General features: G+C 44.3%; 1 protein-coding gene across 1 annotated transcript in view; it reads right to left on the bottom strand.

Moving 5' to 3' along the window:
- ankrd55 (ankyrin repeat domain 55) overlaps positions 1 to 25,795 on the bottom strand; it is a 147,162-nt gene that overhangs the window by 15,664 nt on the left and 105,703 nt on the right. Inside the window, exons 13-14 of the mRNA XM_041183205.1 lie at positions 15,177 to 15,247; positions 12,898 to 12,980 (exon numbers count right to left, since the gene is read on the bottom strand). Coding sequence (XP_041039139.1) covers positions 12,898 to 12,980; positions 15,177 to 15,247 — 154 coding nt within the window. The remainder of the gene's footprint in view (positions 1 to 12,897; positions 12,981 to 15,176; positions 15,248 to 25,795) is intronic.

The raw sequence follows: 25,795 nt of genomic DNA, 5'->3' as shown, positions 1-25,795 counted from the left end.
CCAATCTCTCCTCATCTTGCATCAGTATTAAAGCTGACATGAATAAAAACATAAATCAAGAATCACATTTTATTTGGCTATCTGTTTTTTAGTATTATTAACTGAAATTTTACAATTCGATTAGACTCACTCATAGATGTTTACAGCACAGAAGGAGGCCATTCGGCCCATCATGTCCACGCAAGTCAACAAAGATCTGACTACGCTAATCCCATTTTCCAGCACTTAGCCCATAGTGCTGATGGCTATAGCAACATAAGTGAATATCTAAATTCTTCTTAAATGTTACTAGAGTTTCTGACTCAACCACCTCTTCAGGCAGTGAGTTCCAGACTCCCAACACCCTCTGGGTGAAAAAGTTTCTCCTCAATTCCCCTCTTAGCCTCTTACCTTAAATCTATGCCCCCTGGTTATTGATTCCTCTACTAATGGAAGAAGCACCTTCCTATCCACCCTATCTATGCCCCTCAGAATCTTATGCACCGCTATCTGGTCTCCTCTCAACCTTTGCTGCTCCAAGGAAAATAACCCCAGCCTATACAATCTTTCCTCATAGCTCAGATCCTCCAGCCCAGGCAGCATCCTGGTAAATATCCTCTGTACCCTCTCCAGTGCAATCACGTCCTTCCCATAATGTGCTAACCAGAACTGCAAGTAGTACTCCAATTGTAGCCTAACCAGCGGTTTTACACAGTTCCAGCATAACCTCCCTGCTCTTGTATTCTGTGCCTCGGCTAATGAAGGCAAGTACCCTATATGCCTTCTTAACCATCTTACCTACCTGCCCTGCTACCTTGAGGGATCTGTGGATATGAACACCAAGGTCCCACCGATCTTCAGTATTTTCCAGGGTCCTTCCATTCATAGTGTAATCCCTTGCCTTGTTAGCCCTCCCCAAGTGCATTGCCTCACACTTTTCCAGGTTGAATTCCATTCGCTACTGCTCTGCCCACCTGTCCAGTCCATTGATATCCTCCTGCAGTTTACAGCTATCCTCCTCACTAGTCTTTGAATATTTTTAAGGCAGAGGCGGATAGATTCTTGGTAAACAAGGGGGTGAAAGGTTATCGGGGCAGGCGGGATGCCGATTTGAAGTTACTACCAGATCAGCCATGATCTTATTAAATGGTGGAGCAGGCTCAAGGGGCTGAACAGCCTACCCTTGTTCCTTGTATGTTCATAAGGAGGAGTCGAATGGATTCCCTCTTTATCCACTCCTCGTTGGACCGCAACAGGTTTGGTTTGAAAAGGATATAGTTGCCAACTCATTTGGTGTTTAACTAGTTACATGCTATGATCATATAAGATACAATCAGACCGGTTTTCTGGAGTTTTAACTAAGAAAATAGGATAGCTTTCATTGTACTTAACCCAGTCTAAGTAAAATAATAAAATGTGCTCTGACTTGTGCGCCCACATACATACACTCAAGGTTCCCACACACACAAATATATTACAGACTGGGGAAGGATAGATTAAGCAAGTTAGACACTGGTAAAAATCAAAGGTGTATACGGTTTGTGGAGGTTGGTGACTTGGCTGGCTTCAGGCTGAATTTAGTGGTCCCGCTGCTTTCCCTTATCAAGATGATTTAAAGATGAACAATTTGTTTGTTCTTCTGGAGACACTGGTGGACAATTGTTTGCCTCTGAGAAGTTTCTGTCTGTTGCACCTAGATAGCTACAATCAGCCAACGGGACTCAAAGCTTGCAAGTTGAGACAGAGGGAAGTAACCCACTCAGGTCTTGTTCCTTTAGTGTTTCAGTTGCTTGTACTATACTTCAGAGAAAGAAGATGCTTAAACACAAAGGATTGGCTTGTCATGTGACTCACCCAGTGATTCAAGAATGGCTAGTGTATTCTATTGTAACATGAGGATCCCCTTCTCAGCCAAAGTCCCATTATCCAAGTGATTATGTTTAATTGTATGTCTCCACCTAGTTGAGTATCCTAGGTGTTTGTCTTGATGCTTTGCTAATGGGTACAGGATATTTGGTTCACTCATATTCCCCTGAGGTCATTGTCTTTGAAGCGTTTTTGCTTCATGAGGCCTCCATCTCAGTGGGTTGGAATATGGACGATATAGTGATGCAAATTGTGTAGCCATGTTTTTCTGTGAGTTCAAGTCACAAGTTAATCTCTATTTTAAAAGGTTCAATTCCTGTTTCCAGCCCGTGGATTCAAAATCATTATTTAATATAAAGTGTGCTTTCATGGCAGGCGATATTGGCTGGTTAGGATTTGCCCTGCATTTTATGGACGGGCCATACTCGGGCAATTTTCTGCTTTGTTGGATAGATACCAGTGTTATAACAGTACTGGAACAGCTTGTCTAGGGACGCAGCTTCTTCTGGAGCACAAGTCTTTAGTACTATTGCTGGGGTGTTGTCAGAGCCCATAGCTTTTACTGGATCCAGTGTTTTTAGCCATTTTTTAACAGTATGTGGAGTGAATTGAATAGGCTGAAGACTCGTATCTGTGATTCTGGGGACTTCAGGATAATGCCAAGATGGATCATCCATTCTGCACTACTAGCTCACGAAGGTTGCAAATACGTCAGCCTTGCCTTTTACACTGATGTACTGGACAAGCTCCAACGCGCCCCCCCCCCCCCTCACCATTGAGGAAGGGAATATTTGTGGAGCCTCCTCCTCCGGATGTTTAATTGTCCACCACCATTCATCACTGGTTGTAGCAGGACTGCACAGCTTTGTTTGTGGGACAGCTTAGTTCTATCTACTGCATGCTGCTTCTGTTGTTTGGAATGCAAGTAGTCCTATGTTGTAATGCCACCAGATTGGCATCATTTTTAAGAATGCCTTGGGCTGCTCCTGGTATGCTGCCCTGCACTCCTCATTGAACCAGGATTGATCCCCTGGTTTGATGGTATTGGTAGAGGATGGATATGCCAGGCCATGAGGTTACAGATTGTGGTTGTATACAGTTCTGCTGCTGCAGATGGCTGACAGCTCTTTATGAATTCCCAGTTTGGAGCTGCCAAATCTGTTTTGAATATATCCCATTTAACATGGTGGAAGTACCACACAACACGATGCAAAGTATTCTCAGTTGATGATGGGACTTTGTCTCCACAAGAACTGTGTGGTGGTTACTCCTATCAATAATTTCATGCAAGACACATCTGTGACAGATTGGCAAGGGCAAAGTCAAATGAGTTATTTTTGATTGCTTTGCTCACCAACAGACCAATTTGGCAAATATGTCCTTCAGGATTCGGCCAACCTGACCAGTTGTAGTGCTACCAAAGCATTCTTTATAATGAACATCGAAGTCCCCCACCCAGAATATATTCTGTGACCCTGCTATCCTCAGTGCTTCTTTGAAGTGTTGTTCAACATGGAGGAGTACTGATTCATCAGCTGAGGGCGGATGGTAGGTGGTAATCAGCAAGAAGTTTCCTTGCTACATTTAGCTTGATGTCATGAGACTTCATGGGGCCTGGATTCAATGTTGAGAACTCTCAGGGCAGCTCCCTTCTGACTGTATACCACTGTGCCACTGCTTCTGCTGGGTCTGCCCTGCCAATGGAACAAGGCATATCCAGGGATAGTTATCAAGAGATCTGGGACATTGACTGAAAGACATGATTCGGGCTGTTGCTTGACTGTGGAATAGCTTCCACGTTTTGCACAAGTCCCCAGATGTTAGTATTTAGGGTTGACTAGGCATAGTGTGCCTTTGTCATTTCCAGTGTTTATGTTGATGCCGGTGGTCTATCTGGTTTATTCCTGGTTGACTTTTCTGTTGTGATTTGGTACAACTGAGCGGCTATTTCGGAGGTAGTTAAGAGTCAACCACATTGTGCAGGTTTGGAGTCACATGTAGGCTGGACCAGGTAAGGCATTAGGTCCAAGGAACTTCTCCAGCCTTTAATTCCATTAGTTTTCCGAGTACTTTTTCTCTTGTGATCATGATTGTTTTAAGTTCCTTTCTCCCTTTCCCCTCTCTCCCTTCCCTCCTGCTTTTCTACTAACCTTGAGAGCGTTTTTTTATGTCCTCTACCGTGAAGACCAATACAAAATACTTGTTTAAAGTCTCTGCTGTTTCCTTGTTTTCCATTATTAATTCCCCATTCTCACCCTCTAAGGAACCAACACTCACTGTCACTACTCTTTTCCTTTCTATATGCTTGTAAAAGCTTTTATTATCTGTTTTTATATTTCTTGCTAGTTTTCTCTCATACTCTACTTTTTCCATTTTTTTGGGTCACCCTTTGCTGGCTTCTAAAATCCGCAATCTTTTGGCCTAACACTAATCTATGTAGCATTATGCATCTTTTCTTTCAATTTGATACCACCCTTAACTTCCCAAGTTAGCTCCAGATGATGCATGCTTCTTGTAGTCTTTCTTTCTTAATGGAATATATTTTTGTTGAGAGTTATGAAATATCTCCTTGAATGTTTGCCAATGCTTCTCTATTGTTTTAACTTTTTAACCTTATTTCCCAGTCCACTTTAGCCAACTCTGTCATCATACTCTTGTAATTTCCTTTATGTAAGTTTAAGATGGTAGTATCAGACCCAAATTTCTCACACTCTAACTGATGTGAAATTCTATCATGTTATGATCACTCTTACCTAGAGGATCCTTTACTGTGAGGTTATTTATTAATCCTGTTTCATTACACATAACTAGGTTTAAAATAGCCTAAACTGTGGTTGGCTCCAGAACATATTCTAGTAAACTGTCCGGAATACAATATGAACTTATCCTCCACGCTTCCTTGCCAATTTAATTTGTCCAATCTCTATGCAGATTAAAATCACCCACAATTATTGTGGTACCTTACTTACAATCCCTAATTATTTCTTGATTTATACTTTGTCCTATAGTACAGCTACTTTCATGGGAGCCTTTAAACCACTCTCATGAGTGACTTCTCCTTTTGCTATTTCCTATCTCCAACCAGTCTGATTCTACATTTTGATCTTCTGAACCAAGATCATTCTTCATCCTTTTTTTCAAAATCATTCATTGGTGTTGCTAGGCCAGCTTTTATTGCCCTTGTTCAGAGGGCATTTAAGAGTCAATCACATCACTGTGGTTGGTAAAGACAGCAGATTTCCTTTCTTAAAGGGCATTAGTGAACCAGCTGGGATTTGAATGGGTCCCCAGGACATTACCCTGGGTCCCTGGAATACTAGTTGAATGCCAATACCATAATGCCATAATTTCCCCTGTACTGACCTCATCCTTGATTAAGCGAACTACCCACCTCCTTTTCCTTTCTTCCTGTTCTTCCGAAATGTCAAATACCCTTGAATATTCAAGACCCAGCCCTGGTCACTTTACAACCATGTATTTATAATGGCTATCATATCATATTCATTTATTTCTATTTGTGCTATCAACTCATCCATGAAGCGACAAACTGTATTTTGGCAAATTTGCTGATGATACAAAGATAGGTAGGAAAGAAAGTTGTGAAGGGGACATAGGAGTCTGCTACGGGACATAGGTTAAGTGAGCAGGCACAAGTTTGGCAGGTGCAGTATAATGTGGAAAAAAACTACATTTTTCCACTTTGGCAGCAAGAATAGAAAAGCAGAATATTATTTAAATGGAGAGAGATTACAGAATGCTTCAGTACAGAGGGATCCTGGGTGCCTTTGTACATGAATCACAAAAGGTCAGCATGCAGATGCAATGCATCAAGTAATTAGGAAGGCAAATGGAATGTTGCCCTTTATTGCAAGAAGAATGGGATATATAAGTAGGGAAGTCTTGCTACAACTGTACAGGACATTGGTGAGACCAAATCTAGAGTACTGTGTAAAGTTTTGGTCACCTTACTTAAGGAGGGACATAATTGCATTGGAAGCAATCCAAAGAAAGTTCACTAGGCTGATTCCTGGGCTAAGGGGTTTGCCTTGTGAGGAAAGGCTGAATAGATTAGCCTATACTCATTGGAACTTAGAAGAATGAGAGGTGACCTTATTGAAACATATAAGATTCTGAGGGGGCTTGATAGGGTAGATGCTGGGAAGATGTTTCCTCTCATGGAAGCATCTAGAACTAGGGAGCACAGTTTAAAAATAAGGGCTGGCACATTTAAAACAGATGAGGAGGAATTTCTTCTCTCAGAGAGTCGTTAGCAGCGTTTGGAATTCTCTTCCCCAGTGAGCAGTGGAGTTTAGGTCATTGAATATTTTCAAGGCTGAGTTAGGCAGATACTTGGTTGGCAAGGGAGTCAAGGGTTATTTGGGACAGGCAGGAAAGTGGAGTTATGGCCACAATGAGATCAGCCATGACCTTATTGAAGGCTGAACAGGCTAGTAGGGTCGAATGGCCTATTCCTGATCCTATTTCCTGTGTTCTTATCTTGTTATGACTGCTGTGTGCATTCAGATAAAGAACCTTTAATTCTGTCTTTTTACCATATTTCCCTACTCTGACCTTATTTGCTGGTGCATTCCTATGTTTGTATGCTCTCTTCCTTCCTGTCATACTGTGATTAATATTACCCACATCACTGCCCTGCATAATTACCTTGTCCTTTTTTAACTTTTCAAATTTCCCCTCACGTGAACCCACCCCGCCTATGATTTAGTTTAAAGCATTTTCTGTATCCAGTTATACGATTTGTCTGTACAATGGTCCCAGCACAGTTCAGTTGAAGGCTGTCCTAGAGGTACAGTTCCCTCTTTCCCCTGTAGTCATGCCAATGTCCTATGAATCAAAATCCACCTCTCCTGCAGAAACCTTTGAGCCATGCATTAAACTCTTTTTTTTATCTTATTCACCCTATGTTAATTTGCTTGTGGTGTAGGTAGTAATCCAGAGATTATTACTTTTGTAGTTCTGCTTTTTAATTTAGTCTCTATCTGCTCATACTTCCTCAGCATACTTTCTTAGTCATCCCTATGTCGTTGGTACCCAAGTGAACCACAACGACTCCCATGCCAAGTCCCTCTTCAGCCCTGAGATGTTCTTAATCCTGACACTTCGCAGGCAACACAGTCTTCAGGACACATACACTCAGCTGCAGAGAACAGTGTCTATCCCTCTAACTATACTGTCCCCAACTATGACAACATTCCTTTATGCTGCCCTCTCTTAATAGCCCGCTGCACCACAGGTCTCTGGATTTTTAAATCCATTAAAATTACCGCTCCACAACCATACCCTCAGACATTGTCATGTTTTGAGGCTGAACAGCCACACTGGCCAGTACGGGGGTTGAACCTGTGACGTTGATGTCATAAGCACCAGGTTCTAATCATCTGAGCTGACCGGCCAACTGAATGTTCAAGGATGGATCAATTTAGGACCTAGGCGCTGTTTTCCCCTAATGCACTATAAAATGAGACTTTACAATATGATGATATTCCTACCAGCACTGTCAAGCTAAAGCCTCGTAGGTACTAATACAAAAATAATCTGCGAATGCTGAAAATACGAAATAAAAGGAGAATACGCTGGAAATAAGCAGAAGGTCTGGCAACTTCTGTAGAGAGAGAAACATAACTAATCTTTCAGACTGATGACTGTCAGAACTGGAAATTGATAGCAAGAGAATGGATTTTATTATAAATATATTCATTTACAGGATGTGGGCTTTGCTGGCTGGGCCAGCATTTATTGCCCATCCCTAACTGACCTTGAGAAGTTGGTGGTGAGCTGCCTTCTTCAACCACTGCAGTCCTTGTGGTGTAGGTACACCCACAGTGCTGTTAGGAAGGGAGTTCCAGGATTTTGACCCAGCGACAATGAAGGAATGGCGATATATTTCCAAGTCAGGATGGTGAGTGACTTGGGGAACTTCCAAGTGGTGGTGTTCCCATTTATCTTCTGCCCTTGTCCTAGATGGCAGTGGTCGTGGGTTTGGAAGGTGCTGTGGAAGGAGCCTTGGTGAATTCCTGCAGTGCATTTTGTAGATGGTACACACTGCTGCTACTGTGTGACAGTGGCAGAGGGAGTGAATGCTTGTGGTTGTGGTGCTAATCAAGCGGGCCACTTTGTCCTGCACAGTGTCAAACTTCTTGAGTGTTGTGGGAGCTGCACTCATCCAGGCAAGTGGAGAATATTTCATCACACTCCTGACTTGTGCCCTGTAGATGGTGGACAGGCTTTGGGGAGTCAGGAGGTGAGTTACTCGTCACAGGATTCCCAGCCTTTGATCTGCTCTTGTAGCCACAGTATTTATATGGCTGGTCCAATTCAGTTTCTGGTCAATGGTAACCCCCAGAATGTTGATAGTGGGAGATTCAGTGCTGGTAATGTCATTGAACATCAAGGGACGATGGTTGGATTCTCTCTTATTGGAGATGGCCATTGCCTGACACTTGTGTGGTGAGAATGTTACTTACCACTTGTCAGCCCAAGCCTGGATATTGTCCAGGTCTTGCTGCATTTGGACATGGATTCGCGAATGGTGCTGAACATTGTACAATCATCAGCGAACATCCCTGCTTTTGACCTTATGATGGAAGGAAGGTCATTGATGAAGCAGCTGGAGATGGTTGGGCTGATGACACTACCCTGAGGAACTCCTGCAGTGATGTCCTGGAGCTGAGATGACTGACCTCCAACCACCACAACCATCTTCCTTTGTGCTAGGTATGACTCAAACCAGTGGAGAGTTTTCCCCTTGATTCCCATTGACTGCAATTTTGCTAGGGCTCCTTGATGCCATACTCGGTCAATTGCAGCTTGATATCAAGGGTAGTCACTCTCACCTCACCTCAGGAGTTCAGCTCTTTTGTCCATGTTTGAACCAAGGCTGTAAACAAACCCCTAAACAAAGTACAGTATCAGGGAAAGGCGGAGGGGAGGAAGGAAGAAAAGGGTAGTTCTGTGATAAATTGGAGCACAGCAGGAATTAAATGATGGTGCAAGGCAAAAGAAAAGAAATGGAACAAGCAAAAGAAACAAAAGAAGGTCTAGAGGAAGTGTAAATGGAAAAGTAGAAGTGTTGCCAACAGCTGGGGGCAGATTATGATCTGAAATTGTTGAATTTGATGCCAAGTCCAGAAGGCTGTAAAGTGCCTAATTGACTGATGAGGTACTGCTACTCAAGCTTACTTTGACCTTCATTGGAACAGTGTAGGAGGCTGAGGACAGAGTTGGAGTGGGGAAGAGAATTAACATGGCAGGTGATGAGAAACTCATGGTTGCACTTGTGGACTGAATGGTGGTGATCTGCAAAGTGGTCACCCAATTCTGAGATTGGGCTTCCCAATACAGAAGAGAGAACCATGAGCAGTGAATGCAATTTACTCAATTGAAAGAAGTGCAATTAAATTGTATTTTAAGCTAGAAGGAGTATTCTGGGTTTTAGACAGTCGGAAGGGAGGAGGCAAAAGGACAGTTGTTGCCTCTCCTGCGCTTGCATGGTAAGGTGTCATGGGAAAGGAAGGGGAATATTGGTGTCATGGAGTGAACTGTCCCTTCAGAATGCTGAGAAGGGAGGGGGGTGGGAGATGTGTTTGGTGGTGACATGGTGGAGATGGTGGAAATGGCAGAGGGTGATCTGACAGAGATGGAGAAACTGGGAGAATGGAATAGAGTCCTTACAGCTAGTGGAGTTTGGGGCATTGTAGTCAAAGTAGCTTTGGGAGTCAGTGCGTATATGGTGGATATTGGTTGATAACCTTTCACCAGAAAAGGAGACAAAGAAGTGGAGAAAAGGAAGAGATGAATTAAAGATGGACCATGTGAAGATGAGAGAAATTGAAAGTAAAGTTGATGAAATTTTTAGTTTCGGAGTGAGAGCATTAAACAGGACAAATACAATCATCAGTGTACCAGAAAAAGAGGTAATTCTAACTTTGGTGTGAATGCTGACGACTACATTTACTGAATTGCAAACTAATAATGTTACAGTTCCCCTCTCCTGTGGTGGAGTAAAGCAATAATAGTTTTCTGTGTAGGATAATTGACTTGCGTTTTACATTGCCTGTGCACTTTTCTTTCAGCGCATGGGCAACATGGACAGGCGACCATCCTGTTTTTCCACTTTTCTCATCCAAGGGTGGGATAAAACGGGGCAGGAGCATTAACTGTGTATTAGGAGTTCAGTGAGAGTTTGCTATTGCTTCATTGTTGAGATTTCAGACCTTTTCCTCTGGTTTCTTGTGAAGTATTTGCTTTGTTAGTCTTGTTCTGACCACTCTTTTGTTTTGTCGACTCGATTGGAGCATTTCTGCCTAGTGCAGCTTTCAGTGCATGGGGCAGTGCCGCTCTGCATTTCAGCAAATGGGGATTGTGTACTCAGCTGGGGGGACCTTCTTTGAGGAGAAAGAGAAGAGCAGAAGGGAAAGGAGGCCTGGTGTCTGCAGGGAGCATAGCAGAGAGAGACCTGTGGGAGGAGAGGTGCAGGCACATGGGGGACAGGGCCAGCAAGGACAGCAAGGCAGATGGGACCACAGCCACTATTTTGCTGCCAGAGTGTACAAGCAGCGATCCAGCTACCTCAACATGTCCGAGGTCCAGTACTGCAGGAGGCACTGCCTCTCTCGGGACACTGTGACATTATTATGCCAGGAGATTGGGCTGGAGATTGCCTTCAACTGTGTGGGTGGGCACCCAATTCCAGTGGCTCTGAAGGTCACAGTAGTCCTCAATTTTTATGCATCCAAATTTTTCCAGGGGTCAGTGGGGGATCTGTGTGCAGTATCCTAATCAGCTGTGCATAGCTGCATCAAGCTAGTAACTGACCCTCTTCAGATGGGTCCTCACATTCACTCGTTACTGGATGGACCAAGCCAGTCAGGCTGAGCGAGCCAGAGGCTTCGCAGCTATTGCTGGGTTCTCTCGCATCCAGGGTGCCATTGGCTGCACTCATGTGGCCATCAAGGTGCCAGTGGGTCAGCCGGGTCCCTTCATGAATAGGATGGGTTGCCACTCCATGAATGTGCAGATGGTATGAAACCACAAGACCCAGCTTCTGCAAGTCTGTGCAAGGTACCCTGGCAGCTCCCATGATGCGCATGTACTGTGACACTTCTAGATGCCAGGGCCGTTCATGGCTCCAACTTGGCTGGATGGTTGGTTGTTGGGTGACAAAAGGTGCTCATTGAAAAGTTGGCTCATGACACCACTCTGGCAACTAAGGACAGAGGTGGAATGGAGTTACAATCAGAGTCAGGCCTCCACAAGGGTGGTGGTTGAGAGGACAATAGGGCTAATGAAGATGAGATTCCGCTGCCTGGACCATTCTGGGGGGTCCCCTGCAATATCCTCCAGAGCGCGTGTCACTTATCACCGTGATCAGCTGCTCTTTGCACAACCTGGCAAAGGAATGGGGGGACCCACTGGAGGATGAGGATAGTGAGGCAGCTGCACACGCCACAGAGGAAGATTCTACAGATGGATCTGATGCAGAGCCCAGGCAGGCACAGGATGGGGATGAGGAGGCAGACTTGATGAATCTTCAGGGAGGCAGGAGCACCAGGAAGGCCTTGACTGAACCCTCCTTCAGCTAGGCTGCCAAGTGCAGTGCAAGGGCGCTGCCTCCATCTCACACATTTCTGAGATGATCCCAATGTCGCCTCACAATCTCTGTCATGAAATTTGCTGCCCCTGCCATCTATCATAAGGCAGTGATGAGGCCTGCACCTATAGAAAACAATGAGGACACTTGGGGCGTTGAAACAAAATCTTGCTTTATACCTTTACCAGAGTTGCAGACAAGGAACATAACATAATATGGTTGCCAAAGTCACAAAAAAAAAACAATATGTGGCACTGATGAAATGGCTCATGTCACCCGTGAAAACCCCATCCTGTGCTCACGGTGCCTTAAACTTACATTTGCAAGTGCTACGTCTTGATGACCCGCCACCCTCGCTGGTAGCGGCATTGGAGGAAGATTGCTGACTCTGCTATCGTGTCGGCCCTGATGACCTTGGTGGTTGTCCTCTGGCCGGTGGGGTCTGAGCATCCTCCGCCTTGGAGGGTGCGACCAGTTACATTGCTGATCACTTTTCAGTTGCGCCGGCTTCAGAAGATGCCACGGTCACTTGCAGAGGGGTGGAGGGGCTGCCACCCTTGTCTGGACCTCTGTGAAAGGAATCTACAGAGAAGACAGGCAGCTCGCCTGCCAGCATGAATTATGTCTGGACTTCCTGCTTTCCATTGATGGACGGGCACCTAGCAGAGAGACCAGCTACCTCATCCATCTCTCAGACTGGAAGTGACCTCCTGAGGTCACAGCCCGTGTGTGGGCTTGCAGGTCTGAATGCAACCCCTGATTCCGTTCCTGGAGCTGCCTTTCCATGAGTGTTGCCGCTTTCTCAATGGACAAGGCTGTGTGCTTGGTACTTGGGGTCAACACAGTGCTCAAGTTCCACACGGACTCCTCCATGACAGATATCATGACACGCAGACCCTCAGGGATCTCCACCAGTTCTTCCTTTGCATCCTGCTGGACAGCCAGCTTCTGCTGCTTGATGGACAACTCCAGAGGCGTGTCCCCTGACTGCTGGCGCCCTGGGCACTCTCTGCCTCCACCAGATCCTCATGTGAGTGTGATGTGCCCTGACCACAGTGCACTCAAAATGGAGTCAAAACGCTATAGCCCATCAACATGTCTGTATCTGTGCTCGTGCTTGGTGCAGAGAGTGGATGTGACGCGAGAGCATCGCTCAACGGTTCGTCCTCTGTTGTGAAGGGGTGGGGGAGGTCCTCGGTGTCAGCCGCGTGTCATGAGGATGGTGCTTCTGAGGGTGAAACAGAATACGTCAGTTAAGAACATCATCACTAAGTGTCTATGCATGCACGATGGTTGCTTGCCAAAACAGATACGTGTTTCACTGAGGCACTGTGAGTGGCCAAGCGATGGGTTTTCTGGATTTCAACTTCTCATTGGAGATACCATGACCCTGCCCTTCTTGCACCCTCCCACAGTCTCTCATCTACCCACTGCACTCTTACCGTCTTCCAAGAACCCTGCCTCTCTGAGACCTGTGGACCTTGCTCCTCGCTTGCATTCCTGGTCCAGGGCATCCATCTCAAACCTGGACAGGATCAGGATGTTGCACTTCAACGTATTATGGCTTCTCTTCTAAACGTAAGCAAGTGCATTCATTAGTTCATCCTCTACGTGCAGCACAATTCCTGCCTTGTTCCCACCACCCCTGGATAGCTAGCTTGAGTTGTCTGTCAGATTGGCACTCCACACCCTTCTTTACGCACAAGGTGAGCGGCAACATCCCCCGCCCTTGGCAGCCACAGGGATGTGTGTCATTTGGCACTATGCATCTCACACCCCTGAGTGCTGGGACTTACGGCCACCCTGCCATCCTGCAAGATATCTATACTCCGTTCCATGCCAAGTTGGTACTCACCCTTACAGAAGATCATTGAACCTTTTCCGGCACTGGATCCATGTGCGGCACACACATCATACCCTTTCACTTGGGCAGCCACCTCCATCCAGGCCTCCTTTGTCTGATGGGGTGGCACCCATTTGTCATCCTGCTCCCTTTTCACACTGAGCACTCACTGTCTTCATTAGAGCGTGCAGGCAATCACCTGAGAATCGTGGGGCCGAGTGCCCACCGGCATTGGCATCCCACCTGCCGTGCCCACCAGGTTCTGAGGCTATTTTCCAGTCTCCCGTCGACAGCTCTGTTAGGCTCTCCCCCCAACTCCTGGCAGCTTTCAGCAAGCTGCCTGGGTCACCATTCCACCCAGCGCCTGCCACGCTCCCACCTTTGCCAGCAGCGCTGCACCAGTGTCTGGGTGCCTTTACGCAGGCTGGCCCTTAATTGGGCAGCCAGCATGAAATCGCGTCACTCTGATGTTCACGGGCAGAAGCAGACACTGTAGCCACTTCTGGGCCCGCCGATAACGCGCACCCGATGAGCGTGAAATTCAGGCCATGATGTTAAAAGAACCAAATCCAAATATTTACAAGTTTAAAAACCTGATGGATGACATTAATTAAAACCTTTTCCGGTTCATTACTACTCATCTACCCGTGACAGATGTGGTGGGAATATAAATGCAATGAACTATACCAGTAATGTTGAGAAATTGAGCAATTTCTAAAGAAACATGCTTCACATTATGTTGTTGATGGATAGTTATGGGAAACCTGGTGTTTCTTCATTAAGTAGTCAAGTTATTGTAATTGTGGATGTTACTGAACTCTGATTTATAGTAATTTTAAATGAGTGTCTAGTTTTGTTTTGAAATCTATTTGTCTTATAAATAAAACCTATCATGACATAAAAACATATTGATAATGCCTCAAAAGGTGTTAGATAGGGTACCACGTAGGAAGATTGTCGATAAAATTAAGGTTTTTGGTATGAAATGAATAAGGTAGTGAGGATTAGAAATTAGCTAAAAGACATTCAATGCAGAGTACTGGTGAATGGATGTATTTTTCAGACTGGAGGATGCAAAAAGTTATATCTCTCATGGATCAGTGTTAGGACCATTGCTCTTTTCCTTATGCAAGTTTTTAAAATTCATTCATGGGATGTGGGCTTTGCTGGCTGGGCTATCATTTGTTGCCCATCCCGAGTTGCTCTTGAGAAGGTGGTGGTGAGCTGCCTTCTTGAATCGCTGCAGCCCATGTGATGTAGGTACACCCACAGTGCTGTTAGGAAGGGAGTTCCAGGATTTTGACCCGGTGACAGTGAAGGAATGGCAATATATTTTCAAGTTAGGATGGTGAGTGATTTGGAGGGCAAATTCCAGGTGGTGATGTTCCCATCTCTCTGCTGCCCTTGTCCTTCTAGATGCTAATTGGTCGTGGTTCTGGAAGGTGCTGTCTAAGGAGCCTTGGTGAAGTCCTGTGGTGTATCTTGTAGATGGTACATACTGCTGTTACTGTGCATCAGTGGTAGAGGGAGTGAATGTTTATGGATGTGGTGGCAATCAAGCAGGCTGGTTTGTCCTGGATGGTGTCAAGCTTCTTGAGTATTGTGGGAGCTGCAGTCATCCTGGCAACTGGGGAGTATTCCATCACACTCCTGACTTGTGCCTTGTAAATGGTGGACAGGCTTTGGGGAGTGAGGAGGTGAGTTATTCATTGTGTGATTCCTAGCCTCTGACCTGCTCTTGTAACCGCAGTATTTATATGGCTAGTCTGAGTTTTACAAGCATGGTCTGGCTTAGTACAGTCTGTGCTCTTGTGGACAGCTGAAGGAACATGCAGTTTGATACAATCCCCCAGTTGTTGGGATGTATGGCCTACATACCTGGCATCGCTCTGACACTGAAATCCATATTCCACGTTATTCATTTGTCTTTTTGGCTTGATAGCAGCATCCTGTTAGTAGAAAATACCACTTGTGCTGCTATTGCATGGTATACTCACATTCACTCATGAATGGCCACTATTTTCAGAGCTGAAAAGTGCCCAGTCTACTTCAAATTACCATGGAAAGGTAAGGTACCTCAAATATAAAAACAAAAAACTCTGGATGCTGGAAATCCTAAACAAAAACGGAATTACCTGGAAAAACTCAGCAGGTCTGGCAGCATCGGCAGAGAAGAAAAGAATTAACGTTTCGAGTCCTTGTGACCCTTCAACAGTACCTCAAATATTTGACCAACAGGTGAAGCTAGCCATTTTACCCTGCCAGTATGCAGGAATAATGAGTGATATTTTCCACTAACAGGATACTGGAGTGCAAGGGTTCCTCACTAATGTTTTAGGTGGACAACTACCTAGGTGCAGGCAGAAATCCATCCCTCAGGATGTGTGACAGCTGGCAGTGGTCCTGGCTGACTCCATTACTTTCACTTGGCAAAATCGGGGAACCATTTTTTAATACCAGCCTTCACTGATACTTGTGCTAGTCTCTGCAGTCCCCTCCAGCATTGAACTAACCTAGAATAGACTGCGCTCTTCAAGGCCTTAGCGAGAGAGCACTGCATTCTGGCCTTCAGATATTTGGAGCCTGCTTATTAGAGACACTTACTCAGGACTTTTAGGGTCTTGTGAGACACCCTAAACTTGTGCCCATTACCTGTGACATGGCTTGAGTTATCTGATATGATATTCTCATTTTGACAGTCTCTGACAGGTGTTAGATCACTTGATCTTGGCTGTAGGTCTGTCTGTAAAATCAGAATCACACAGTGCAGAAGAGGCCCTTCGGCCCATCGAGTCTGTGCCGACACGTGAGAAACACCTGACCTACCTACCTAATCCCATTTACCAGCACTTGGCCCATAACCTTGAATGTTATGACATACCAAGTGCTCATCCAGGTACTTTTTAAAGGATGTGAGGCAACCCGCCTCCACCAACCTCTCAGGCAGTGCATTCTAAACCGTCATCACCCTCTGGGTAAAAAGGTTTTCCTCACATCCCCCCCCGCTAAACCTCCTGCCCTTCACCTTGAACTTATACCCCCTTGTGACTGACCCTTCAACTAAGAGGAACAGCTGCTCCCTATCCACCCTGTCCATGCCCCTCATAATCTTATACACCTCGATCAGGTCGCCCCTCAGTCTTCTCTACGCCAACGAAATCAACCCAAGTCTATCCAACGTTTCTTCATAACTTAAATGTTTCATCCCAGGCAACATCCTAGTGAATCTCCTCTGCACCCCCTCCAGTGCAAACACATCCTTCCTATAATGTGACGACCAGAACTGCACACAATACTCCAGCTGCAGCCTCACCAAGGTTCTATACAACCCCAACATGACCTCTTTACTTTTGTACTCTATGCTCGATTGATAAAGGCAAGTGTCCCATATGCCCTTTTCACCACCCCACTAACATGCACCTCCGCCTTCAGAGATTAATGGACACACACGCCAAGGTCCCTTTGTTCCTCAGAATGTCCTAGTGTCATGCAATTCATTGAATACTTCCTTGTCAAATTACTCCTTCCAAAGTGTATCACTTCACACTTATCAGGGTTAAAATCCATCTGCCACTTATCTGCCCATTTGACCATCCCATCTATATCTTCCTGTAGCCCAAGACACTCAACCTCACTGTTAATCACCCGGCCAATCATTGTGTCATCCGCAAACTTACTAATCCTACCCCCCACATAGTCATCTATGTCGTTTATATAAATGACAAATAATAGGGCACAGATCCCTGTGGTACGCCACTGAACACTGGCTTCCAGTCACTAAAGCATCCTTCTGTCATCACCCTCTGTCTCCTACAACTAAGCCAATTTTGAATCCACCTTATCAAATTACCCTCTATCCTATGTGCATTTGCCTTCTTTATTAGTCTCCCATTTGGGACCTTGTCAAAGGCTTTGCTGAAATCCATATAAACTACATCAACTGTACTATCCTCATCTACACACCTGGTCACTCCTCAAAAAATTCAATCAAATTTGTTAGGGATGACCTCCCTCTGACAAAGCCATGCTGACTATCCTTGATAGAAGCTGGCAGAGGGCTTTCATTGTGAAGCTGATGTCTGTATAGACTGTACAACTCCTCACTCATACTGTCATAAGACCTCATATATTTAGGCTGATGAGGTGTCTTTATCCTTCTTTGATGCTGCTATTCTACTTTACTTCCTTTGAGTCTCCTCTCCTGCATTTGTCTCCTAGTATTTGCAAATAAATTACTACAGGGAAATTGAAGTTGCTCACTAATATCCTTGACTGTGATAAGGAGCCCTAAATTTGCAGGTGATCGTCCCTCATTCTGCTGGTCCATTTCAGTAGCTCCCAAAGATCTGAAATTTCTGCAGAAGTTTTCTTGATCCCTGGCAGGATATAGGAAGAACTTCCATGGAACTTCAGTATCATTACATAATTACATAATTAGTTAATTTAAATATTTGCATTGTTGAAAGGGGCGAAACCCCACCTGAATAAGGGCCTGAATTTTTCAAGTGGCAGGGTCTCACTTCCTGCCATCCAAAGAGTTGGCAGGGAACACATTTCCACTGACTCCGAGTGCTGCGCATCCATTTCATGCTTAAATGAACGTTAAGTGGCTGCAAGTGGGACTTCCGCCCCTCACTTGGGAGATATATTTATTGATGTTCTAAATAAACTGAAGAAAGATAGCAGTCCGGACTGAATATTGTATTCAACAATTTTAGATCTTGAACTCTCTCCTCCATCCCCACCCCCCCTCCCGTTTCTTTCCCCTCCATTTTGTTTTTTCCAATAATTTATATAGATTTTTCTTTTCCCACCTATTTCCATTATTTTTAAAAGTATTTCCACCCATTGTTTATTTCTACCTTTTAGTATTCCCCCACCCCCACTAGAGCTATCTGTACCTTATCTGTCCTGTCTTCTACTCTTAATTAGCACATTCCTTTTGATAATATCACCACCTTCAACACCTCTTTGTTCTTTTGTCTGTGACAGCTTTTGGTTATTTCCACCTATTATTGGCTGCTTGTCCCAACAAACCCCGCCCCCCCCCCCCCCCCCCCCCCCCACCAAACAAGCTTATATTTCACCCCTTTCCTATTTTTACTTAGTTCTATTGAAAGGTCATGAGGACTCGAAACTTCAACTGTGCTCTCCTCCGCCAATGCTGCCAGACCTGCTGAGTTTTTCCAGGTATTTCTGTTTTTGTTTAGCATTTCAGGTAATTGACTTTTGATCAGAACTCGAAGATACTGAATTGCTGGTTTAAAAGCCAAATTATAGTTGAACACGTACAATGATTTTAAAGAAATAGCTTGAATATTTTACTTTATAGTGAGAAATATTAATGAGACACCTGCTGAAAACAAGAGATACTACAAGCAACATGCTTTACGATGAGCATTTTTATAAAGTTGAATGGAAACCAAAAGCATTTGAAATCCCACAATCTTTGAATATTACAACAATAACAGCTGACTCATTCAGAAAGGCAGGATGACTCATTCCCCTGGGCAAGCATATTCATTTGCCACAATTTCAGTTTACTGTCAGTTGATGATTTAAGTTCCCATTGGTAACATTACACAGAAATTACAACATGGAAATAGGCTGTACAGCTCAACCAGTCCATGTTCCCTCCAAAGGGGCAACAGTCCTAATACCATGTTCATTCATCCCCCTTTTCTACCACCTGTCTTACCTATTCTTAAATGTTAGTAAACTGAGTTCAAATTCTAAAACTAGCATGGCGGGATTTAAATTAATTATTTGGATTATTAACCCAGGCTTCTATATTATTAACCTAACCACTACATCACCATAACCCATGTTTCAACTATCAGACTCATAAACTGTCGCTAAGAGTTGACTTGGTTTCAAACCTTTCTCATGAGGGATGTCATCTTGGAGCCACATTGACCTTTGTGAGCTAAGAATTTGTGTGTGTGCGTGCGCATGAATGCACATGTGCGCGCGTGTGTGTGTGGGTCCTGTGCACTAAAGTGGCTGTTGTCAGACTTTATACGGCTCCAAAATGGCTGATATGTTAATTTCGATGAAGCATTGTTCCACCAGGAAAAGAAGTCAGCTGTGTTGAGGTCCTTTGGAGTCCCTTCCTATCTCCTGTTCCCTCAAATGTACAAGGATTTTCGAACCTTTTAGAATTCAGTGGACATCCCCATAGGGGTTTTTGCATTTTTAATGACTCTTCGTAGACAGCCCTGGAGATATGATTTGCACAAGGTTTGAATAAACACCAGAAGATGCCATGTTGTCTCTCCATACTTCCATTTTGAAAAAAGCTTTTAAACTCAATGTAAAAATTTAAAAACAGAAATGTACCTTTAAAACAGTTGCCCTTAAAAACTGTAATATCATAATTACATATTCATGACAGTAGGCAAATGTCCCTAATAGAACAAATATTAAATAGCCTGGCGTAGGAACATTTGTTGCTTTATTTCTTACCAGTATGTTTTTATTGAATGACAGTATAAACGTCAGAAATTCCAGCGCAAAATAAGGCACATCAGCAGCAATCTTATAACCTGTTTGAGTAATAGCTTTATGAAGTTAAATATCCACAGCCTTTTAGGGAGAGTTCCAGATTTCCACTATCCTTAGTATACTGCTACTTTTGTATGGCAGGAAAAGCATATAATAGGATATCTAACTTGGCTATCCATTTGATGGCCTCCTGAGTTGCTGAGTAGAGAAATAGTAGAGACTAGTTGCCTCCGAGAACAGATCTTGGTGGGCAGGTTGATATTATTCCTGGCCACAATTGCACTTTGGTTCTTTTCTGATTTCCACTTATGGAGCAAATGGCCACGTTGTTCATGCTACATGCAGATTTGGTTGAGTGTTGTCCAATATCTTATGGTGAAGCAGAATAAGGATCGTCTGCTGCTGGGTCAGTAATGAGGTGTTGGTTTCCATCCTTCTCCATAGTACCAGCTACATGTTTCCCAGAGTGGCTGGTGTAATTTTAAATGCTTGCTTCTTGGGTTTTTCAAGTCTTCATCAACGGGAAGGTCAATGTTGGTCATGGTTTTCTTCCATCTCATGTTGCTGTGGTGAATAGCAGGCAGGGCAATGTAGGACAGCCCTGGGGCAACTCAGTTGGAGTGGACTTAAGTATCCCTAACACCATCCTCGCGGCGGCCTTTGGCTGCAGGACCATGAGGCAAAGCAGTATTCTTCAGCAGGGTAGACTTGGGCCAGTGCTATAGTGCAAAGCATTCTGGCTGTGCTCTCCTATGATGTTCTAGTGCGTTTCTGGAAAAGGTTCACACTGTTTTGTTTTAGGCTGCTATTGATTGTAGTATAAAGGGTTAATTCTAACTGTGTGATATGCTAATGAGATACATACATATCACAGAAAGTGATGCAATGCCATATGATCTTATTCTCTCTTGTATACCTGGTAAGATGATGCCACAGTTAAACGTTTTTGATAAAGTTAGCATTTTCCTTACCTCGGCAGACTCTGTAAATGTTCTGTGCTCGCACAACGAAACCAAGAATATTATAGGGTGACAGTGAGTGAAAGAACATGGATGGAAAAGTCTCAGCCGTTACCAGAAAGCATTGAACAAGTAACAGGTCTCAACTAGGCAGAACTGTGGCTGAATTGGCACCAAAGATTTTAGAGGTATTGCACCGCATCAGGCCTTGCAGTGAAGCCAAGTGGTGAGCAGGTCAGTATGCCATTGTATGTGATGGGTGGCTGTGCAGGTGATATCCTATTCGGCAAAGGATCAACGAAGAAAAAGCTACATATGATTAAGTAATAAAAGCACTTGAAGCCGACTTAAATCTGCAAAAGAATACCATTGTCAAGCAGGCTAAATTTAACAAATGCATCCAATGACAAGGGGAAAGTATTGATACATTTATCAATGATCTGTATAGACTTGCAAAGAATTGTGAATATGGCAGCTTAAAAGATGAGCAAATCAAGGTTGGAATTGTTGGCAGAGAGGTGGCCATACAAAGCAGGGGAGGCAGGAAGAACATCTATCAAGCGTCCCAGCTAACTGTAATCAGTGTGGCGGGAAAAAACACGGGCACGAAAATTGTCCAGCCAGAGTCCGAATGCCATTTTTGCAGAAAGAAGGATCACTTTAAGGCTATTTGTCATAGCAAGAAGCCTGTAGTGAATAAGCAAAAAGAAAAGTCTTCTAAAGGTGGCAAGACCCATGCATTTGAAAATATAACTTATATTGAGATGTCTGTCTTTGGCAAGATCCAGGAAGCAAGCAGGAGCTACTGGAGCGCTAGTATCCTAATAGAGGGAAACAAGACAGATGCAGCAGTTTTGGTTCTTTTTGGCGCTAAACCGTGGTTGGAGAAAAGTTCTGTTCAGCTATCATGCAAAAAACTGCACAGGCCAGGAGGTATAGAACTCAAAATCATAGGAGAACTGAACGCAACCCTTCAAAAATAGAGAGAAAGATCACTGAAACCTTATATGTGATCCTGAATCAGAGTTGTTTCACTCTTAAACATGAAAGACTGTACTGACTGATTTGCAGAGTAGAGGAACTGGAAAGCTGAAAAGATCAGCCTAAAAACTCAGAGCTGTATTACCACAGCTGTTCACAGCTCTGGGAAAGCTCAAGACAGCATATCACGACCAATCCAAGGCTAAGCTTATTATGGACATTGAATAGACGCCACATCCACGTCCAACCTCATCCAAACAGATAATGGTATGGTGAGACGGAACAGGTGCAAGCGAATTAGTTGCCACACAGAAGCAACCTTCTACGAAAGTATGAACATACGAGTTAGGAGCAGAAATAGGTCACACGGCCTCTCAAGCCTGCTTCACCAAAAGATCATAGCTGATCTGATTGTAACTTCAACTCCATATTCCCAACTACCCTTGATAAATTTTAATTCCCTTCAATGTATATAGAGAAAAATCACTGAAACCTTATATGTAATCTTGAATCAGAGTTGTTCACACTTGAGATCAGGCATTTTACACGATCAAAGCAGTCATCTACTCAATCAAACAGAGCAGACATGCTGCTTTCATCCAGCAATTAAGATGACAACAAGATTGGTGAACCAGAGTCATTGGCCAATTCCCCTTGAGTCTGAGAGACCACATGCAGGACTCAAATCCCCAACCTCCTTCAAAGGAGCAGGGAACCCATTCAGGTAGACTAGTGAAATGGCCACAGCAGTTATCCCTATAAAAAAAGAAATGGAAGTCAAGTACTTGGCGGGGAGATGTAGTATAAAAGGGAGAATCAGAGACTTATAGGGAGATGAAATAAATGGGGTTAATTCTAACTGGGTAATATGCTAATGAGACACCATATACATCATCACAGGAAGTAATGCAATGTCACATGACTTTACTCTCTCTTGTAGAACTCATGGCAAAATTAAGCCACAGTAAGATGTTTTTTAATTAAGTTAGTATTTTCCTTACCTCAGCAGACTCTGAGTATTCTGTATTAACGCAATGAAACCAAGAATATTATATTGATGAAGTGGGGCTGATAATCGAGAATCCTGATCAAGGTGACACCCAGGTATTTTTGGTGATGGGTCTTGGGTAAGTCACCTTCTACATAAGAAAACATTGATTTCTTTCCTGGCGGTTTTCAGATGGAAAGCTGACACTACTGCCTTCTCTGGATTGGGGCAGAAGCACCAGGTCCAGAAATGGAATTGTATAAAAAAGTGCTTTGTGATTTCATTCTTAAATGATAAAGCTTTAATTTTAAGATTATGCCCCCTTGTTCTGAATTTCCTCTTTATCTGCCCTATTAAATCCTTTTATCATTTTAAATACCTTGATTAGATCACCCATCAGCCATCTAAACCTAAGGGAATACAAGCAAAGGTTATGCAACCATTCCTCTAATTTAATTTAATTTAATCCTCTAAGGTCTGATAGCATTCTTCTGAATCTCCGCTGTACCATTTCTAAAGTTGATGTATCTTTTCTGAAGTATGTTATTTGAAATTGAACACAGTACTCCAGTATTCTATGCAACTAAGCATCACTTCCTCAATTTTGAATTTTAACCCTCTTGAGATAAAAGCTGATACTGGATTAGCCTTTTTGATTATTTTATGTACCTAGGCAGGAGCTTTTAATGATTTGTGCACATAGATAACTTAATCCCTCTGTTTCTTAACAGTTTATATGCTCTCATCATCCGGAAACTATTCTTACTTGTCTTCTCTAGAACCAAACTGGATAGCTTCCCTGCATTGAACTCTTGTCTGCCATAATTTCGCCTACTCACTTAGCCAAGATCCCTTTGCAATTTCTTGCTCCCATTGACACAACCTACTGTGCCACCTAACTTAACATCAAGCAAAATTTAACAACTCTCTAACCCTTAAGCTTTCATTAACATATAATGATGAAAGGCTGAGACCCCACTACAGATCTAACTTGTCACATAATGCCAATCCTTTCACTGAATTTACTGATCCACCCCCTCCTTCCTTTCTGATCTTGTAAGGCACCAATTCCATTGGTCCTTGGCAATGGATTGACCCTCTCATGAAATTTGACTTTTGCTGCCAATGGTGACATCATTACACCAGCTAAGGGTGGAAATCGCTCTTGGACTATGTTAATGAAGCCTCAGATCTGAAACCTCACAGGCCTCATACAGCTTGCTCAGTTTCCCAAATTCCCAATTTCCACCCTGTGTGAAGAGTCAAAATCCACTGTTTAACACCATTAAGATTTTAAAGACCTGGCAAGAAGCTGAAATAATCAAAATAATAGTGTTTTAATGGCCCCTAGCATGGGGTTTAAACCATATAAATTTTATGTTTTTTATTTTGATTTGTTATGAAACTCAAACCTACCTTGTCATTGAGAGTGGAGGTTGGGAACTTCAACTCCCAATGGACCTCGAACTTTATGTGCATATGCAGACTGGGAGCAAGCTACAGTGTAAGCTCTTTGGGCCCAGGACAGGCCCATTGAGCCTGCGCGTAAAGAAAGAAGGGGAAAATGGTGCAAAAGCTTGGGTCAGGTGACTGGGAGTGGAGCGCCATCGAGGAGAAGAGTCTCGGGCAGGACACTGGGAGAGGTCCCAAAGGGAGAGTGACAAAGAAAGGGTATGGGGAGACTGTACTTGTGCTTGGTGCTCGGACTGGTTAGAAAACCAGTAAGGATACATGCACGTATTGAAACCTCAGGTCCAAAGGTGCCTCCATGTTGGAGGCAGCTCATGCTTTTTCTCCTCTCTCACTTACAGGTGTCACCAGGAAGAGGGCAAGGCCCAAGCCAGGAGAATAAGACCTGTTCAGCTTCAGCGCTAACCCAAGCCCAGGGAGGAGTTAGGAGATAACACAAGAGATGTGCGCAACTGTAGAGCTGTCACAGCAGACACTTGCACCCTCCACCAGCCCAGAGACACACACCTCAGTGGATATTAGCTCTAGAGTAGAAAGGGTCTTACACCCTGGTGGTCACTACATGGACACGTGCCTGCAGCGGGCAGAGGCAGGGTCAGCCAAGCTTACTGGTGTTCGGACAGTGCTGGGGAAGAGGCATCTTCAAGGTTCGAGTCTGATGACAGGCCTCTGGATTTGGCCTTCCAACTGATGATGGAGAGTCAGCAAGAGGCGGGGAATATCAGGCAAAGGTGTTGGAGGCCCTCAACAGAGTGACACATGAATCGGTCCATCTGTTTGCTCTCTGTTGAAGTGGTGCTTACCTCTGCTCGCATCGACGTCTCTGTGGGGAGGTTAGTGGGCTCCATGGCGATCTTAGTCCAGCAGATCCTGCTGGAGCTGTGCGCAGACTTGCATTCCATTGTGGTAGCCCTGGGGGAGTTTCTGCAGTAGGTCTGTGAGAGGTGGATGGGGCACCTCGACCTCTCTGCCGGTGCCACTTCCCCTCAAGGAATCAAGGCAGGGCCCTTTGGGCACCCAAAGGCAGGAAGAGTGGCAGCTGGACACCCCTGGGCTATCTACTCAGGAATCTCAGAGGTTGTCTGGCCCTTCTGAATCCCCTTTTGGCTGGCCAGCCAAAGTAAACTAGGGCCCTCCAGGCCTCGGCTCTCCAGAGGATGGTTGCCAAGGTCATCCAAGGGCCAACTGGTCAGCAGGTTGCCACCACCCCTGCTGCAAATGTTGGGGGAGCACTCAGAAGAAGTAGGAGGGAAAGGAAAATTAAGAATCATTAAATGCACAAGTGGTTGCATGGATGAATAATTGAATGACACAACCAGAAAACTTTTGCAAATATAATCAATTTCACTTTAATAATATCTACTGTCTTGTTTTAGCTTCAGTGCTTGACTTGGTGTTCACCACAGCCCCCCTCCACCCAACCTCCCCTGCCCCCCCGCTCCACCACCACTTACTTCCTGTGGACACTGCATCCCCCAGAATGCGGCATCTGCAAGGAGGGAAAGGTATGTGCCAGGCCCCTTGCAAGCTATGTGCAAGCATTGTCCCGTGCACGCTGAGCCTTTATCTTTCAAAACTGTTGAAACTGCTGTGTG

Source organism: Carcharodon carcharias, chromosome 1 (genome assembly GCF_017639515.1).
Source record: "Carcharodon carcharias isolate sCarCar2 chromosome 1, sCarCar2.pri, whole genome shotgun sequence".
NCBI classification, from domain to species: Eukaryota; Metazoa; Chordata; class Chondrichthyes; order Lamniformes; family Lamnidae; genus Carcharodon; species Carcharodon carcharias.
This window is presented reverse-complemented; position numbering and strand designations above follow the sequence as displayed.